The sequence below is a fragment of the Dromaius novaehollandiae genome, chromosome 2 (genome assembly GCF_036370855.1).
Source record: "Dromaius novaehollandiae isolate bDroNov1 chromosome 2, bDroNov1.hap1, whole genome shotgun sequence".
Taxonomy (NCBI): Eukaryota; Metazoa; Chordata; class Aves; order Casuariiformes; family Dromaiidae; genus Dromaius; species Dromaius novaehollandiae.
Genome location: NC_088099.1, coordinates 164402436 through 164422667, shown reverse-complemented (window position 1 = coordinate 164422667; position 20232 = coordinate 164402436). Strand labels below are relative to the sequence as shown.

The 20232-nt window shown below is 40.5% G+C and overlaps 1 protein-coding gene across 1 annotated transcript in view; it reads left to right on the top strand.

The window, feature by feature from the left end:
* KCNK9 (potassium two pore domain channel subfamily K member 9) overlaps positions 1-16828 on the top strand; it is a 101873-nt gene extending 85045 nt beyond the window's left edge. Inside the window, exon 2 of the mRNA XM_026113608.2 lies at positions 4209-16828. Coding sequence (XP_025969393.1) covers positions 4209-5050 — 842 coding nt within the window. The 3' untranslated portion in view covers positions 5051-16828. The remainder of the gene's footprint in view (positions 1-4208) is intronic.
* Positions 16829-20232: the final 3404 nt, after the last annotated feature.

The window sequence follows — 20232 nt, the reverse complement described above, 5'->3', positions numbered from 1 at the left end:
ACTATTCTTGTTGCCAAACTAGACGAGTTCTGTCTTGAAAGCTTAGGCAATTGAGAGGGATTATAAAAGAGAGGGGGCACTAATGAAATCACTTTCAGTCAAGGTGAAAGTTATTTAGACTCTCCTTGATCATTCCAGTGTTATCTCATTAAATATCAGACAAGTCTGCCTGATGTGGTCATGCTGCTCTATTGCGGGACACAGCAAACTGGATAGTACGCTAGAGGGAGGCACAGGTGCTTACCTAGATGTGGACCAAGGTAAAACTCTATCTATATGTACTCCATCTATACATACTATTAGTGTAAGCTATAGAGAAGGATCAGCTGGCCTTCTAATGAATTCTGTTAGAAGAAATAAAAAGGCTTGACCATTTTCCCGGAAGCTCAGGGATGCTCTGCTGTTCAATCCTAGTGCTCTGTAAGCAGAACAGCCTCTCCTGGCTTTGAGAATTTTTCTCATTGCACAGATGGGGTGAACTATCCACTTACAAAATAAGCAGAAATCTCTCTATTTCCAGAAGAAAGAATTGGCCTGAGTGTTTTGCTCCCTGGCACACAGCAGATGCATCCCATTATGGATGTCTCCCCTTCGGACACACAAGCAGGCTTTCTGACTGTTATCTCAGTCCCTTGGCGTGTTAGGGGATGCATTCTCTGAATCTAGTTGTAATCACTTGTTTCTGACCTTTCTTCCTTCAGCACAGAAGAGAAAGAAATATCAATACCATGTTTAACCCAACACTCTATTTCTCTTTAATCCTGGTGTTCCTCACTGTTCACATGGAGCCCTCTCCTTATATTCTGTGAAAGGACAGTGGCATTTGTGTGGAGGAGCTTAACAGAAGTCCCTAGGCTGAATGTTGGTAGCTGAAATCTGCTACCAAAGCAGTTGCTTTTGCCTATTCAGGCCTGACGCAAGTGAAATCCATCTACTTGGAAAATGACCTCGTCCACCGCAGAGGACTGTTTCCTGGGGAGAATAATTCTCTGTGCCCCTCTTCCTCTGGCAAACACTGACCTTCTCTTTCATCCCATGGGCAATCTCTGATGTTAAAAAGGCAGGGTTTTGTTTCAAATTTTAGCTTTGCTGAATTTCGGAGAATGTGAACTATTGGAGTTTGCTTTTCACATATTACTGGACAGATTCTGTAATTCTAAAGTAATTGAGAATTTAGTCTGTCTTTGGGGTCTTTTCAAAAGACTCATTTTAGAGTGCTGAAGTCAATGACTAAGGTACCTACTCTTTAAGGACAAGTGACTGGAGAAATATATCACTCTGATCCCCTACATGTGAATTTATTTGTAAACTCTACTTCCAGCTTCATGAATAGGCCTTGTCTGTCCCCCAGCTTCATGATCAAAAGGTGGTAAAAGGCATATAATTTAATACTGTGGAAACTGAGCATGACCTGGGGCAGAATAGAACTCAGAATTTCTGGATCTTTTGTATAGCTGTGTGAGTTGGAGAGAAATTATAGTCTGTCTGTGACTGTACTTTCCTATCTGCAAAACAGGGATATGAATATATTCCTGTCTTATGAGAGAGCTGTGAGTCTGAGTTAATTACAAAGTCTGTGATGAACTTTAGAAATTCAACTGTGAAATAGTATGTAAGCATACAATATTAATGTTTTATAATCTCCTTAAACTATCTTTGTGGATATCTTTAGTAAGCGGGATATAATGATATCAAAAGAAATCTTTTTTCACCCCAACAATTCTCTTTAGAACCCAAAGTGAAAGCTGTTTCCACCAACTGCCATCTTTGTAACCATCTGGAAAATCACATTTTCTGAAGCTTTCTTTCTCTTTATCAGCTGTAACTAAAGCTATAAAATGGGAAGATGTCCCTGGTTTAATTAACACCCCTGTAGTTCAAAAGCTGATCTTAGTAATGAGAGGCAATTATAGGCTTTATTGAGGGACAGTCAGGTGGAACAATTCCAGCATCAATCTATTGGAGGCATTTCCTCTTCCAGGTAATTTGGAAAATGCTTTTTACAATGAACAGGCTACCTGAGTGGATGCAACAGGTGAATCTATTTGTTTTGTAACATGAAAAATAATGTCTTCCTTTTTAAATTTATCTATGGCTTTTGTAAACTGTTTTTACATCTCATCTATCTGACAATAACTAGCAACTCAGCTAACAAAATGCTTATTGCCTTTTGGAGGGCATTCTTACTGGTTTTCTAATTTTCTTTCCCTTGTCCAGTGTTGCTTTTCATTTTGGAGGTTGCTTGGTGTTCACATTTTTATTCTAGCAAAACCGCAGAATCAGAGGTGTACCCACATCTTGAGGCTAGGCAGAGCTCTGGTCTCTGCACCTCAAAAAAGATGTGGCAAACCTAAAAAGAGTCTAGAGAAGGGAATTAAAATGATCAAGAGCATGGGATATCTGCTATATGAGAAGAGGCTAAAAAGGCTGCAGCTTCAGTTTGGACAGGAGACAGCTGAGGGCACGAATAGAGCTGAGGTTCACAAACTCATGAAGGTGGTGGGTAAGGTGGATGTAGAAGTGAAATGAGGAGATATCTTTAAAATTATGAAGCACATTTTTACACAACAGGTAGTGAACTTCTGAAATCGGTTGCCACAGGAGTTTGTGGAGGTGGGCAGTATCAACAGGTTAAAAAAAAAAGAATTAAGCAAATTCGTGAGCATCAGGTCCATAACCAGATTGTGAAGGTGATGGGCAAGGTTGGGACAGCATGAGAGAAATGGCCTTCGGAGAGTGACCATGCTCACCTGGTCTGCCTAATAGTATCTGAGATGCTTTCTGGCCTCCAGATTCTGGTCTGTAGGAATGTGGATCTGCTGTGTGTCCTGTGTATCATCTGCCAGATTATACACACGTATCAGATTATCAGGGGTTACAAATGATGCTAGGCAGCTCTGTCTGGGCAACTGCTTTGAACCTTCAGTGTCTACAATGCAGGCATCTACATTGGAGCTAGTCACAGAGAGCAGAGCTCTACTCATGATTAAGACACCTGCATTTAGGTGTTTGTATATTGGATGTCTGCTTGTGCAGCAGGTGTCTACATTCTTTTGTAGTCAGCAGAGATCTAGTCAGTCTAATGGGGACCTAGTCAATACAGTCAGTGGAGCAGTCAGTACAGTCATTTCATCTTGCCAAAAGGTAGACAGGTGCGTGGGTGGTCAGTTAAATGACTCTCTTGCCTGTTTTCATTAAATCTCTGTTGACTGTAATAGAAGCTTTGACATCTAGCGCACATGTAGATACCTAAATTTAGATATGTTAATCTTGAACTGAGTTCTGTCCCTACATTTCTGTTATAATCGCTGTAGACAAATAGGTGTCTCCTGAGAATAATTCATGTATCTGTTTTAGATCTGTAGGTATAGATGACATGAACTGCACTTGCGAAGTGCTGATTTCTAATCTGACTTTAAGGGGGGTCTAGCTAGTGGTATAGCCATTGTCAGCTTCATGGCAGGTGAGTCCCAGCCATCCTGTTTCAGGAACTTTGGTACTGTCACTTACCATCTCAATACAAAATGTAGATTTCTAAAGCAGTATGATGTGAAATTACAATTTTTGAAACAGAACCTTGCACACTTGTGGTGTGATTTTGAATGAAGGTTTAGCTATGATTTTATTCTCTGTAAACTATGCCTGGCTGTAAAAGCTGTAGAACTGTAAAAGGAGTTGGTAAGTTCTTCATTCTACAATAATTAAAGATAGAGCAGGCATTAAACCCCTAAAATCCCATGGTATTCCAGCAGCGAGTGGCTTTCACAGGCTGTCTAGGAAAAGGGTTGCTTCTATATGAAGGACAGTTTGAAAAGGAGTTTCTTCAGTTGTTAGCTCTATGGATTTTGTTGACTCCACTTTGCCAGCAGATACAGCATTTGGATGTCATCAGTGTACTCTGATTTTGGGACAGGCTAACGCCAGCTCTTCTTCGTTTGGGAGACTGCGTGGTTACTTAAAGTAGAATGGATTGCCCGTTCTTTCATCTTTCTCACTCTCGTGTTTTTTGTGTCTTATTTGCTTTTTCTGGATACAGGATGTGGGCATGGAGATAGGAAGATCCTCTGAGCATGATGTCCTCAGAGCCGCTGCAGTTTTGGTTCTACTGCAGTGTTCAAGTTACTGAGATTCATGTGACCTGCGTGAAGGAGGAGCTGTGGTAATCACCCACCTTGCTGACTGTCCTATCTTTTCGTTCCCTCTCCCAGGTTATGGACATGCCGCCCCAGGGACTGATGCGGGGAAGGCCTTTTGCATGTTCTACGCAGTCCTGGGGATCCCACTGACACTCGTCATGTTCCAGAGCTTGGGCGAGCGCATGAACACCTTCGTCAAGTACCTCTTGAAACGCATCAAAAAGTGCTGTGGGATGAGGAGCACCGAGGTCTCCATGGAAAACATGGTCACTGTGGGTTTCTTCTCCTGCATGGGAACACTCTGCATTGGAGCAGCAGCCTTTTCCCAGTACGAGGAATGGAGCTTTTTCCATGCTTACTATTACTGCTTTATAACATTGACTACAATAGGGTTTGGAGACTATGTGGCCCTGCAGACCAAAGGGGCCCTTCAAAAGAAGCCTCTCTATGTGGCTTTTAGCTTTATGTACATTCTAGTAGGGTTGACAGTCATTGGGGCATTTCTAAATCTGGTTGTTCTCAGGTTCTTAACCATGAACAGCGAGGACGAGAGGCGGGATGCCGAGGAGCGGGCATCCCTGGCAGGGAACCGCAACAGCATGATTATCCACATCCAAGAGGACTCCCAACACGGTCGGCCACGGTACAAGGCCGAAGTAACAGACCTTCAGTCAGTTTGTTCCTGCATGTGTTACAGGTCCCACGAGTACACCAGCCGGGTGGTGTCCCACCAAAATTCGTTCAGCTCGAAGCTGAACCCCCAGTACTTTCACTCCATCTCTTACAAGATAGAGGAGATCTCGCCAAGCACATTAAAAAACAGCCTTTTCCCATCTCCTGTCAGCTCCATCTCACCTGGGTTGCACAGCTTTACAGATAACCACAGGCTGATGAAAAGGCGAAAGTCCATTTAAAGTGATTTGTCTTCTTTTGCTTTCCTTGTTTTCCCCAGTTCTTCGTTGTTTTGTTTTCGTTTTGTTCCTTGAGTGAGACGGAGCGAGGCCAAAGGGAGTAGAGAAAGCCAGTCCTCCTCTGAGACTCAGCTCTTGAGCATGAAGCATGGATTATTACTGTTCCAGCAAAGTATGCCTTACATTACCCCCTCGGTGGATGTCAGAGGATTCAAGGTGACGTGAAGTGGGTACCAAATCCAAAGTTGCACACACAGCTGGGAGCCTTCATGTGCCACTGGCACTCCTGACCTAATAAACTATTTTCCTCACGAGCAGGTTGCTGCGTGCGTGCTTGCGTGCGTGCTGGGTGTGGGTGTGTGTGTGTGCGTGCAATTCCACAACTAGTGCCATGTGACAGAAATTAAAGCATCAGGTATTATTTTTCTTTTTTTCCCTTGAAGCAATTGTGTTCCAGCCTGCTTTTAACTTTTAGATTGCTTCCAAAAGGAATGGGGCAGGAGGGGAGGCAATTTGTTTTGGTTTTTGCCAAGTCAAGCATGCGCCATAAGCAGTCAATATACCAGGTGTATCATGATAAATTTTTTAATGCTAGATTTTAGATTGTATTAACATAAAAAGGCAGGAGAAGATGGATCATTTTAGCTTGCCAGTTCAAAATTAAAAAAAATAAAATAAAGCATGCACTTTGTAAAACTGGTATGCGTAATAAAAACACAAGAAAAACTAGCAATGGAATTAATAATCAAAAGCAAATAATCCTGTTGATTTAACTATATTTACTTTCACCATTTGCAACTGTTCCAACAATTTGCTGTGCAAGCAGAATTTTTACGATAAATTGGGAGAATTGTTGAAAGTAAAGAGTGTCTATTTTGTTATTTTTTATTTTATTTATAAAATTTTTATTATTATTATTAATTATTATTATTACTACTATTATTTTATTGTGCAGCAATTACCTGCATGAATAGGAATTATATTTTTTGGAATGCTTGGATTAGGATGGGTATAAATAGGTGGATGTATATTTTTTTCTTATATAACAGTGACAGGGCATTCCTTGTTTTAAATAAAAAAATAAAGATGATTGTCTCTAAATGCTTTTGATTTGTAAATAATGGAAAGCCTTTGTTGGTCTCAGGAAGAATTCAAGGGACAGTATCTTGTGTTTGGCTCACTGGGAACTTGTGAGATTAGATGTGGTACTGCTTTTTTGCTTGGCGGAAAGGCAAAATGCATGTAGCAGTACTGGGCAAAAGCAGTTTTACTCCAGTATTTAGAGGGTGACATTGGGAGTGGATCGCATTGGCAAGTTTTAGTGAGGGATGTTGACACCACCTAGTAGAGTTGTTCCTTGGAGATTGTCCATCGCTCAGTTGTTGATCTGGACCATACACATTTACAGAACCTAATTAGAGGCCTAATCCAGCTCCCATTGAAGACAATAGGAATTTGCAAAGATTACATGGGATTTAGTGCTTTGGGAGATTTATCTTTGATTTGACAGGGCCAGGACTGGGATTTTTACAAACCTGCACCATTGTCTCTGAATTAATGCTATCTTTCAAATTGCCTTCCATGTTAATTCGCTGTAAAAAAAAAAAAAAAAAAAATCTTGTTTTTGGCACTAATCGCCTCCTGCTGATTCTGCTGTTTTATACTTTCAGTGTGAAAGCAATAATCCCCCATATTCTTTCTTAAGTAGATGGTGTGTTTCCATACAAACCTCAGCTCTGAGCTCTGTGTGCTGATGGATCTTGATATCCTTCAAAGAGGCATCTGTAAAGACCACTAATAGGGAGAAATAAGGAATGTCCTCCCTTCTCTATTCTCTTCTCCCTGGCTTTAAATCATTAGCTATAGCAAATATGTTTATGTTCTCCTATTTTCCATATTTGTCTTTCAACAAGTTAATGAAAAAAAAGTATCCATAACTTTGACTTCCCTATGCAACTTCCTTTGGGAATTTAAATCGCTGTGGCATGAAAACCTCCGTTAAGATTAGTAAAGAAAAAACCCTAGGATTTTTAAAAGGAAAATGGACATTTTCAGCCTAACATGTGGGTATAAGAACCTTCAGCATAAGATGCGAGTATGCTGGCTACAGTGATTATGTGCTGCTGCTATCACATCCTAAGGCAGATGTTGATGGCAAGAGTGTTGAAGCAAGTATACTTAGAAAAGCAGTTTTGGGATGTTGTACCCCATCTCCGTGATAGCCACCTAGAAGCCAGTGTCTAGGAGGTTGGCGCACAGGGCTCACTGTGTTGTCAAGATTAACCTTCACAGACTTGGCTGATAGCATCCCCAAAGTACAACTAATTGCAGGTCTCCTCTCCTGCTAGGGAGATAAGAAAAAGATGTGTATTCCTGGAATATGCATGTCCATAGCATGTATATCTACTGGGTATATTAGGCACAGGAGAAAAACAGCAAAAGTTTGTATTTTTGCAGAACTCAGAAGTATGAACCTCTGTCTGCCTTGTAATGGACAATATTTGTCACGGAACTTTTAGCAGTCACAAAAATTTTAAGCAGTTTTGTGGAAAAAAATACATTAGAAAATGTTGGTTAGCTTTTTCCTTTTTTCCCTTAAGAAAAGAGGAAAACACTCTTTCTGTTCCATGTGAAAATAATATTTAAATGTCCTATATATGGTGTTGAACTCCAGAAGTTCAAAGTTGATACATATTCCAGCTGATTTGCTACAAAATCTTCCTTCAGGAACCATAAACTAAGAGTAAATTTTAATACAGGAGGTATTTAACCAGGGGAGCAACTAATCTAGGTTATCTAGATATCTGTCACTTGAAGTCTTTGCATTAAAACCCAGTGGCTTCCTAAAAACTCTGCTTTAGCTTAGTCAAAGTTTATGGGTATGACTGAAAAAAAATCTATGCATGTTGGTATGAAGGAACCGGAGTAGGTGCCCTCAGTGATAATTTTGAGTCTAAAAGCTATAAAAAGTGTGTGTGTGGGAAAGTGCTGCGGTAAAATGTATCTGCATTCCTTAGGATTTTTAAATATTTTATTATTTTCTGCATGAAGAACCTGTGATTCTGTCCAATCTATTTTTTTGGTATACATGAGATTTTAAAGTGGCCAGACAAGTCGTTTGCAAGGCTTGAAGCATTCAGACATTTGCATTAATTCTTTCAGGACTTTGTGAGTAGCCACAATACAAGGTTTGTCGTGTACACATCAGTAAACCAGGCAAAATATGCTGAAAACACCTTTCTTTTCTTTCCTTCTTTCTTTTTTTTCTTTTTTTTCTTTTTTTTTTTTTTTGTGCTTCTTGCCTGATGTTACGTGAATGAATGACTTGGGCTGTCTGGAGTTGGAACAGGCAGAAAACTGTAAAAGAAAAGCTTTTATCCTAAGGTTAATCACATCTTTTCAGTAAAATATGCAAAATCGGTTGGTGAAAGGTGAGCTGGTTTGTCTGCTCCACCTCTGACTACTTATTGTCCAACATAAATACTGGCTTTCTTGCCACAACTCTGCTTTTCACAGAATATTGTCTGCTACATTAATAGTTTTATTCCACGTCAGACATTATTTCTCTCAAAACAGCCTCTCTGGTTCTCTATTTGTTCTTTTGAAATTCGGCTAGACGCAGGTAGTATGGGTGTTGCTTATGACAAGGCATCCTAATGTCGAAAATGCCTAACGTGTTTCAATAGCACACTGACTTTCGCAATCACTTTGCGATGCATTTTCATTCTCCAGAGTCTCGTTTCCCCTACCGTTCCCTATTATTAAGCATTAGAAATAATAATAATAAATCAGATTAGTCTATTTATGTCACACTAATGTGCTCTTCATCAAAACAACACAAGTTTAGCTCCCTGCTGTCGACTTTGATTATATAACAACCCTATTATCCTATCATATTTCATATTATCATCAAAGGAAAAAATCAGTTTGATCAGTGAAGCACCAAAATAGCTTTGACTGAGCATGCTGTGATATGGAAAATGAAAGAGGAAACTTAATAGAACAATGCAGGCACAACTCTACGCTTAGTCCTTATTACCGTGTGAGGAAGAACCTGACTGATCTAACTGGGGCTGCTTTGCCAGAAGTTTGTACATATATATGCTTTACAGGGAGGACTTTAATGAGACAGCTCCAGAAGGCACATTTGGATGTTACTTCAAGGCTCCGCGATAGCCTCTGGGTTGCTAATGAATGGAAAAGATGCACAGTCAACTTGAGCAATAGACTTTCTTGTGTTTGGACTCCTCTCTAACAGCTCATTAGAACAAAATCAGCAATATAAGGAAAGAGGGAAGCGACCAAGTTAATTCGCTGTGTTGTAGGTCATCTCATTAGTTTCCTAGTGCTTTGACTGAAGGAATGCCTGGACGGTAATCAAGAGTATCATGAATCAAACCCAAGCAAAGTAATTTCTTTTTCACTCTGACAGATTTGAAAGCCTTTGCTGGGAAAAAAGGCATTGTTTTTTGCTAAAAGCTTAAAAAAGAGCAATCAATGGAACCAGGATGGAGAATGAAAATGTTCCAGAATGATCTGGTGCATGGAGACCAGAGGGCAGAAGCTTGGGTGGAAGTAGCCTTTAGTGAAGTTTATATCTTCATTTAACGTTATGTAATATTCCTGTTAATATTAGGGTCTAATTAAGATAGTCATTTAAAATCTTTATGAGGAAGCTAGACTGCAGAGATGTTCTGGAGTGTGTCCATTACACTAATGTTATGGACTTTTTAATGCATATTTCCACAAGACACTCTTACTAACTGGAATATTGTGCAAATTACAATGAGAATCACACTACCACTACTTTCACCAACTAAAGGTGAAATATTCGCCTGTATAATACTCACAGAACTGAAAAAGAAATGTTGCCTGTTTCACTAGCCTGCCTGTCATCTAGCTTCAGTATCAAACTTTATTTTAGGAACTTCAGCAAGATAAGCTATATGAAAAGGGTTAGCCATTGTAATGATACACCGAGATCAAAACAAACAGAATAATGACACTGGATGAGGAAAAATTGGTTACAGATGGAAGGTGATCTGGGACTTTTATGCTAGTTAATCTGAACTCAGAGACTGAATTAAGGCCATGAAAACTGATGGTGCCCATTGCCAAAATGCAGTTCTCATTTATTTAAGATGTAGGTAACAAGTATAGCAGAGGAACTTTCACCCGAATAAGTAGTAGCAAGGCAAAAAGAAAGACAGAAAGAATGAAATTCTGCTCAACAGCTGGAGTAGTTATGGTATTTCCAGATGAAACCACCATGAGATGATTCTGAAAAGGCAGTTGTGTTTTGATCCAGGTAGAATCAGTCTGGGAGATGTCCTCTTCTCAGACATGGTCTATGCTTATCCTTGTTAACCTGAGCAGAAATTAACTTGCAGATGCTTCCTGCTCACCATACCCACTTCCCAACCCACTTCTGAGTGTGTCAGGAACAGGCAAGCTGGTGTGACAGAGAAAAGTTAAAGGAAATGAAATAGGGCTCCATGGTGGGGTCTGGAGTCCTGCAGACCCCCCTGGCCTGCTGTGTGTTGTGCAGCTCTTTACGCACAACATTTCACTGATTACTCCTAATAGAGAAATCCATGAAGTTCCTGATCTTCCAGGGAGATTTTTGCTGCTTCCTTCATAGAAACTGAGACTTGATTCATCCAGCCCATCCTGAGCAGTGCTGGTCTCTGTGATATATTATGCTAGGGATGTTATTTCCTTTAGTGGTTGTCCTAAGTACAAGGGCTCAGTAGGTTGTAAGGAAACTCTTAAGTACTTAGCTAGTCTAGAGCCTGGAGTGACAGGACCTTCCTCTGAAGGCAGTGGAAGCTTTACTGAAGCTAAACTTGTCCAGACTGGCCCTAAGTCTTTCATTTCCTTGGAAATTGTTTGGCGGTTGTTCTTATTTTTTATCTTTTCCCCAAAGAGGCTTCTCCAAAATCTCCGACTGATTCTTAGTCAAACAGTGTTATCTATTGTATAGTTTTCCAAGTCATGTACACATATACATCAGTATTCCTCTAGGGAAAACTCCAGCATAAAGGTTGAAACAGAGGAGCTTTCAGCATTTGTGGCCCCTTTACACTGGGAGCTCCATTCACTTCACAGAAGTCACTTTCTGTGTGCACTGGAGAAGCAGACATGGGAAGTGCGTGATGGTTGGGTCTGCACATACCCTAGGTGGATGTTGCAGCTCTTAAGCTGGCCCTTGCTAGTGCATTCTCTGAAACCAGTGGCTTTATGCTGCTGTGAATGGATAAGCTAAAGAGAAATGTAGGGCACTAAAATAACAAAAAATTAGCACTGTAGGGCTAATTTTTGTTCATGCAGTTTTCTAGTATTTTTTAACTGATTTTGGTGCAATGCAATGAGTCCTAATTTATATCCCTCTTACTGAAACTGGAATGTGGACCTGTAGCTATTTACTGTTAGATATTATAATGTTATCGCCAGCTAGTGATTGTCGTGAACAAACTTTACTATATATAATGGTGGGAGCAGAAAAACCTAAAGACAACAGTCAACTTGTATAACTCATGCTACTGTATTTTGCTTATGGAATCCAGGCAACCAAAGCTGCTTAGCTAATTTTAGGCTGGAAATATTATCCCTGGAGCATTCAGTTGTCTTTTCTTCTGTGAATATTGTAATTAACAAATATCCCAGAGCCTTCCCCCCACCTTGCTTTCTGACCATGTAAGGAGTGCTGCCATACATCAACACCCACAACAGATCAGGAAAAAAAAAAAGGGAAAGGAAAGGAAAGATTAATGCTGCAATTTTGCTGGTAATTAATATTCACAGTTTCAAGCTATGTCATCTTTGGTTCACTTTGAGAAATGCAGAGCAAACAGCAGCATGATAAAATTTATCATAGGTGGCTAATTCACAGGTGGAGCTAGCAAATATGATAATTGAAACTCTGCTCTATAATGCATCTTCCTCATGCATGAGTTCTGATACCACTAGCCTGCCTTTGATTCACTGTTTATTTGGCCTGTGGAACAGCTTGCAGTAATTGCTCTATCCAGAGCACTATACTTGCGGCTAGAAGAAAGATCCATTTCACAGACAGTGGCCCTCAGGCTTTCTCCATACGCTCTCCCCCTTTCCTGCCCTGACATTAACTCATTAGCCATTTCATAGACGTATGTTCAAGTCCAAGATCACCACATTCTGTACTTTCCCCCATCATGTTTTAATGAAAAGCGGTATATTAAAGAACTGCACCCTGGGGAAGAAAATGTTCCACTCTAATTACTGCTGACAAAAGAAATCTACAGATTGATTAAAAACAATACCCAGGGAATCAAATAGGAAATGTAAAGTGCACAAACCTGCACGTGTGAGATCCACTTCTTGGCCAAGATGCAATGGGTCAGCCCAGGAGGAGAATTTGGAATTGTGCTTGCCTGGGAGAAGGCCTGGGCACAGGCAGAAGGGGCAGCACAGAGGGAATGAGCAAAGAAAGCAACACAACGGTTTACTCATTGCCTGTAGATCATTGGCAAAGTCTGTGGTGTGATTTCAAATTGAAGGAAGAGCTGTGGGTCTTTCTGGTTTAGTCTGTTTGCTGTTTTGCAAACTTCCTCTTACATCCTCCCATCATCCCATTCCTCCCATCTTCCTCCCACAGCAGAAGCAGCAGGAGGTGCAGGAAGGATGAAGCATGTCTGGTTCATGGTGGGGTGGATTGTTGGTGGTGAAACCACATTACCAATCTTGAAGGAAAGCAGGAAGCAGGGAAAAAGTTGTCTTCTAGAGGCCTCTTTCCTCTACTTGTCCTGATAGAGGTCAGTTACATCATCTCTCCTACCTCCTGCTGCAAACCCACAGTCTGACCATTGTGGGTTTGAGGGATCTGGACCATCGTATCCTTACCCATCTTGATAGTACCTCCCAACAGTTCTGCCATAAAATTTGTGGGAAATGCTGAGCTACTCCAGCTGGGTGCAGGAAGTCACCATATAGCAAAGAAACATCTTTCTATTGACAATGTTTGAACAGTTCCTACATGTAGAGCAATAATCAGAACTGACCTTTAGAGAAATAACAATAATTCATTATTGTTGGCTCTCCCTACAGCAATGGTATGCAGCTTCTTTGTTCTAATTACTGCTAACAGACTGATTAATCTGATAAGACTATTTAATTAGATTAGCTGAAGTAGAGTGTGTAAAAGCTTTTGGCCTCCCAGAGACTGAAGTCTCAAGTCTACAAAATGATTTCCAAAGGGCCTGCTTGGTGATATCCCTGCTGACAGGGGAGATCATGCCACAGCTGTCCTATTGACAAGCATCATCTTGGCAAGTTGCCTGGCTCCCGTGATGGGAATTTCTGGGAAAAAAGATTTGAGGCAAGGTCCAACAAGTGGAGAGAGGACCTTAATTCCCACTGAATTAAATAGGTGCTTAAATAGCTTTGTGGAGGTAGGCTTTGGACCTGATTTTGTGTTACCTGTAGATGAAGAAACTAGTGCTGTATCATAGATGACATGATCCAGATGGTACTGAGCAAGGGGCTGCATTTCAGGATGACACTAATTTGCTGCATGGCAAATGCATCTCAGTTGTGCTGTCTGGGATAGATCATGCTTCTAGGACAGAGCCCAAAGCTGGGGGCAAGACAAGGGTGAGCCTAGAGAGGGGTTGCTGGCTACATGTGCATGTTGGGACCCCTTGGGGAATGGGGAAGGCACAGCCATGTTTCTGTGTCACAACCTGGATTGATGAGGGAATACATGCTATTGACATACCCTTCTCCCAAACCCTATCTAAACCAGCTTAAAAAAGGCAGAGCAACAGGGTGGATTTTTGCCTGGAGTCTGAGTGAGGGTAGTGGAGGGCAGGGCTGGTTTCTAACACTTGCCTTTGGACTGCACGCTGGGCAAGAGCTCGGCACAGCACCCTCCTTAGGGACCAAGGCTGGAGTCAGGAGCCATCTGCATTTGTTTCGTAGAAGACGAGCAACTTCACTTACCCTCTTCACAGGTGTGTTGCAAAAGATTTACTAGCAAGTGTCAGTCCAGGACCATGAAACTAGTGTGTGGTGGGTTTTATTCCTGTGTATTCCACTTAAAAAAAAGAGTTGCAAGACTCTGTAGGGAAAAAAAAAGGCAACCCTCAAGCAATCTTTACTTCAAAAAAGAAGAGAAGCCAGATTGATTGGCACCTTTCTTTTATTTTTATTTTTTTTTTACATTTTTCCATTTGAGTTTGGATTTCAGTAACTCAGGGGAGTCCTTGGAATAGGTATAATGGGACTTCTCTGAAGGCATTGCCTCTGTTGGGAAGAACCAAAAACAAATCTACCAGAAGTCACTAAGAAGCCAGACTTTCTTTTGCATATTGACAGAGCTTCAGACTGTTCCATATCCATTGCTTATATTTCCTTTAAACAACTTAATATGTTTCTCTGATCCCTCTGATTCAAAGCTGCTCTTCTGAGAGCCTCTTGTGAATGGTGATGTGGGTGAATCAGAGTTTCTCACTGAGCACACAGCAGTGGAGCAGATTCTCCTATCTGCTTTGTGCAACTCATCCAGATGGATCTGTGGGACAGCTTTCAGTGATTCATTGAGCTACCAGAAAGTGGCCAAATTCTTCTGTTTGCCTTGGAAAGCTGTCCTTTTGCCAAAAGATTGGCCAGGCATGCACACAGAAGTGAAGACATAGCACCTCTGTGAGTTCCTTTTTGGAGTGCATAGTTAGCCTTTTTGGTTTTTTATCTTTACTCATCTAATTTTCTTCAACATCTAAGCCCCAGTTGCTTCACAATGACATCTCTTTCCAGGTGAGAGGACTTCTCTTGTCATTGTAGAATTCCTCACTGTCAAACACATTTTTCCAACAAAGATCGATATCAACATTGTTCCTTTTTAGCATATCTTTTCAATTTCCAGCCTGAAGAAATACTGCAGTCAGAGGTAACAATAAGAAATTTCACCTCATCCTTGATACCGTGCAAATTGTATACTCCTGGGAAGACTTGTACTGCAGAATCTCGGTTTTTACCACCGAGAACTTGCTGGTATGCTCAACACAACTTAGTGATCTCTTCATGACAGCTTTTCTTCTTTTTTGGCTGCTCGGCTGCATTTACATTGTGGCAAATACTTTCTGTACAAGTTGTTAATGCAGGAACATTATTCCTTTTCTGGTGGAAGAGCAGACTATCTGCATAACAAGAGAAGGATCCAAGTGTCCAGGTTACAAAGACACTTGACACTCCGTGACTCTAACAGTTGGCTTTACTGTTAAGTCATTTCCTGGGTACCACTCTGAGGACCTCTCTTTTAGATTTTAAGATTAGCAAATTGGGTTAATCCACCTGAAGTTAGTTTGGGTGTATGAGTACTGTTGGCTTTAACCCTGCATGAAAGAAGACTAGTACATGCTACAGAAAAAAATCTTGTCTACTACAGTTTTTTTTAACAATTAACAAATAAGCAGAAATGATGAGAGAGTGACTCATTCTTAGAAAGCAAGCCTAGTCTGTATTTCTTCTACAGAATGTAAATTTCCTATAATATGCTATACAACCAATAATCCAGCTGTTCCTTTTTTGCAAGGTCGGGAGTGAAATGTGGAAAAAAAATCTTTTTCCTCTTCCCTTGGCTTGTTAAGATTTGTGTGGCTGTTTGTTGCCATTGAGAAGTATTGACTAAAAATTTTGATCCTAGTGATATGATGGCAAAGAAATTATTTGGAGCTGGATAGGTCAATGGGGAATGGGAGGGGGGCTTAAAAGTTGTTTCCAGTAGGCCAAAAGAATGTGGATACTGTCTCTTCAAGGTGCAATTTCTTACTTCAACAAACTGTTCATCTATGAGAAACAGGGATAAAAGTGTTCAATTTGGGACCTAAGGAGTTTATGTGGAAATTCTTGGATTTCTTCCAAACACACGTACATGTTGAAATTAAATTGTGATGCCTACTTTGGAGACTGAGCCTTCCCGCTCAGATAGAAGTGTGCGTGTATGTGTGTGTTTGTGAGTGTGTGTTGATGCTATGTCTCTTTTGGATCTCTTGACACTTTTTGGTGCATTTTTGTACTTCTTTGAATGTGCATAAGAGGACTTACCGACGGTATATCGACGGCATTCTAAAGGCCCTCAACAGCTTGAGACAGAGCAAAACTCTCTAAATTTCTACCCTGGTTGATACATTTTCTGTGCAGCACACGGGGAATTAGGAGCATGGTCATCTAGAAAGAGGAGCAGGCTAGCTGCTTGGCTGTGGACTGCACTGAGAATTTACCTCCTGGAGGCTGTTTTCTCTGCTCATTTTAAACCATTTAACTTCAACACGGTTGTTGAGCTGGTCCTAGCAATGGAGAAAGAGCAGGTCATAAGCATCAAGATGCAATTTGTTAAACCAGTGATAACTTGATTGCAGAGAATCAAATTAAAGACTCCTTTGTGTTTTCATTTCTTTTCCTGGCCTTCTCCGTAGCTGGAGAGGTTGCCTTCACACATGGCCTTAGAATGCCGTACCAGAGTTAGAATGCAACAACAGTCAAATGAAAATAAGATGTATTGCAGCTTACATGAAGAATGAAAACTGTATCACACAAATGTTTACAAGTCCAAGTAGACAGCGAACCCCTGTACAATATGTAATTTATGCAAGGGATTGCATCTTTCTTTTGTAATGAATGCACTAAGCAACCCTGTATATATTTTACAATGTCTTTACAGAGAAAAAAAAAAGAATCATTTACTGTAGTGTTGTAAAATAATGCACTTTTCTAATTTTTTCATTAAAAATCCTATGGCACGTTTTCAAATGTATATTGTTTCTTTTATATTGAATGTGGAAATGTTAACTTCCTGTAAAATTGCACTACAGAAGTAAAATCCACCGATGGAACCTATTTTGTTAAAGAAAAGTCCCTTGGCAACTAACAGATGTTTATGATTTTACAGTATGTATGTGTGTGGATATATGTGTATATAATGTATATATAATGTGTATATATGTATACGCACACACATACATATATCTAGTACTATGTGTATATATATATAAAATTATATAGGTTCAGATTTATATACAATTGTATTGATATAATATCTATAGATTGATAGATATGTATATATATTCATACATACACACAACAATCACAATGTACAAAACCAGAAAGATTTACTCATTAAATTTAAGGCGGGGAAAGAGAGATGTCATATACAGAAGATATTTTGCATTGCAATAAAAGCTTTTTTGACAAAAGTATGTGCTGAGTGAAATATGAACCTTCATCAAATACCCAACCATGCTGTGCCCAAAAGATTACAGTGCAGAATAAGGAAAAGGAAAGTGCTTAGGGAATGCATTAGAGCAGAACAATATATGGTGGTTTGGAGTTAGCTATGCAGACAACACCCACCTCACCATCAATAGGATCAACAATTTCATTATTTCTGGAGTGGTCTTTGCCACCTCACCACTGTGAAACTGAAGGGCAAGGTCTTAGGATACCAAAGCCACCAGCATAACTTCCCGTGAATTGAGGCGATCAGAGCTTCACACACAAAATTATTCCCCTAGTGCTTCCTAACCATAGAGGGGAGGAGGTTCTTAGTGCCAATTTTAGGTGGCCCCTGTTGCTATGGGACACAAGCATGATTCCTCATTTACAGTGGAGTATTGGGCAATTTTTACTGTTTTCCCCTTCCAGGTAAGTCTCAAGTGACATCAGGTATAGGACCATTGTCTGTAGGATATGATTTCTGCACACCGCTATTTATGGAAGAATTCTAAAAGTTCCCAGATCTAATATCCGATATTCCATAAAGATCTTGCCTCTTTCTTTTGATGATGATGCTTTGGTCAGAAGCTGATCTCAGCTGTGCAGCAACACAGAACGTGGGGTTTTATATTTCGCTCCATCAGCATCAATGAATGAAAGAGAAATGTCCATATGAACAGTGAGAATAATTAACCATTAGAATAAGTAACTGGTAGAAGTGAATTTGTGATGACTTGCAGTGATTAAACAGAGACCAACTACCCAGTGCTCTTTCTCGGGAAAAAAATTTTACCTTGATGCAGAAAGTACTTAGTAGAATTCACTGGTCTATGTTATACAGCGGGTGAATCTAGATTATCATGATAGCTTTCATCTGTTCTTGCTGTGTATGGGACTCATTTAAAAATGAACAAACTGGGCTGACATACTCTGTGCAGTGGAACACAACCAGTTTTATAGTCACGCTATATATTGGTTACTGGCCTGAATTAAAATGAATGAACAAAATGTTTATAAATGCTTCATTTTCTGGTGGTTAAGACAGGAGTTCTCATGGCACAGAAAAGAGAATAACAGCTTTAACAATAGAGAGAAATACAGTCGAGCAATCTCACATACATTTTATGTGCTGCATCAGATAACGCCTCTGTTAGCAATTAGGATCAACAATTTCATTATTTTTGGAGTGGTCTTTGCCAGCATATTTTGTCATCTCAATTTATCCAGCATGCACCGACAAGCCAAAGAGTCGTTGAACTCTGTCCTCCCCTTTTGCAAGCAAAAAAGCCTTTTAGAGTAATTAATCGAGCAATCAATAACATAGACTGGAAGACCACATTTCAAAGGGATCCAGGTAGTGCAGAGGCACACCCAGGAGAATTTGAAGAAGAGCTCATGTGCTGAACTTTTCTTAACAACCATAGGAAAGTGAGACATCAGGAAAAAAATTCTTGGAGAAGAAAATTCCAATTTTTCATATATAGGCATATAAATGATCTTTAGAAATCTGGATCAGAGTCATGGATGCTTGATAGTTCAGGACTTGGCTGCTGCCATGTGCCTGGGTCTTGTCTGTGAATGCCTCAGAGGAGGAAAGAAACTAAGCATCCTGCAGCAAAATGCAGGAGCCTGCTCAGTACACATCAATTGCTTGGTTGACAGCAAACAAAATATTTCAGTAGCTGAAATATTTTGTGTTTGTGTCTATAATCATGCTGTGACCAAACCACCGCATCTTTCTCACCTAGGGCAATGTCTTCAGTTCTGCTTGCCCCATTGCAAAAGCGGTGACTTTTGAGAGGGAACAAATGAGAGAACTGTGCTGGAAGTGTACAAAATAATGAGCAGTACAGAAAAGGTAAATGAGCTCTTCCCTGTTGTGCTTTCTCACTCTCCCAGGACAAAGCAATATCCAATTAGACAGAAAGCAAAACATTTAGAACTGAGAGAAGGAAATATTTTTAGCTCGGTTATTTAAAAAAAAGAAAGAAAGAGTTTTTCAGGAAAGAAGCTACATTTCTAGGGTCTTCAGAACTAGGAAAAACTGTTCTTTGATTAAAAGGCAGACAACACAAGCTCGGGAAGGCTTGCAATCAGTGTGTCAGTCGAGGGCTCAAGGTCAGCCACTGGAAGGCGTATAAAAGACTAGTTGCTGCTTGTATTAGGACTAACCTTGGCTCCAGCATTTTACTGCTGGGAAATGTTGATCACGGAAGGAAAGGAATATAATGTTCCCACAGATGAAGTCAGTGTACTATGCTACTTACATAGTGGCTATTAATGGAAATTCTTGGCTTTAACACTTGACATGGGTTCAGACAAGCTGTCCTTTCCTAGCACTACGGTTGTGTGTTCCGGCTCTGGCAGGGGCAGGAGGGTGTTGCTTGGTTTCTAAGAGGGTGGAAATGCCAGATACAGAAACTATACTGGCATATACAACCAGTCTGGATACCTTGGACTTTATTTGGAGGCTGATCTTTCCCTTCTGCTTCCTATTAGAGAGTGTGAGGAAGAAAAATCTTTAATAGCTATATTGCTTCTACATACCTTATACCCGGGTTGTATTGCAGCAGGCTGCTGTTTCACATTGGAGGTTTGGGTCATATCAATGCCGGTGTGGCAAAGAGGCCCCATCTGGAGTGCTGTGTCCAGTGCTGGGCTCCTCCATACAGGACACGCACTGGGGCAAGGCCAGCGAAGGGCTGTGAGGGTGAACAAGGGATGGGAGCGTCTGATACATGAGGAGAGTCTGAGAGAGCTGGGACTGTTCAGCCTGGAGAAGAGAAGGCTCAGGGGGGATCTGATCAATGTGCATAAATACCTGAGGGGTGGAGTAAAGAAGATAGTGGGGGGCCAGACTCTTCTCAGTGACAGGACTTCTTCTAGTGACAGGACAAGAGGCACAAATCGAAATACAGAAAATTCCATTAAAACGT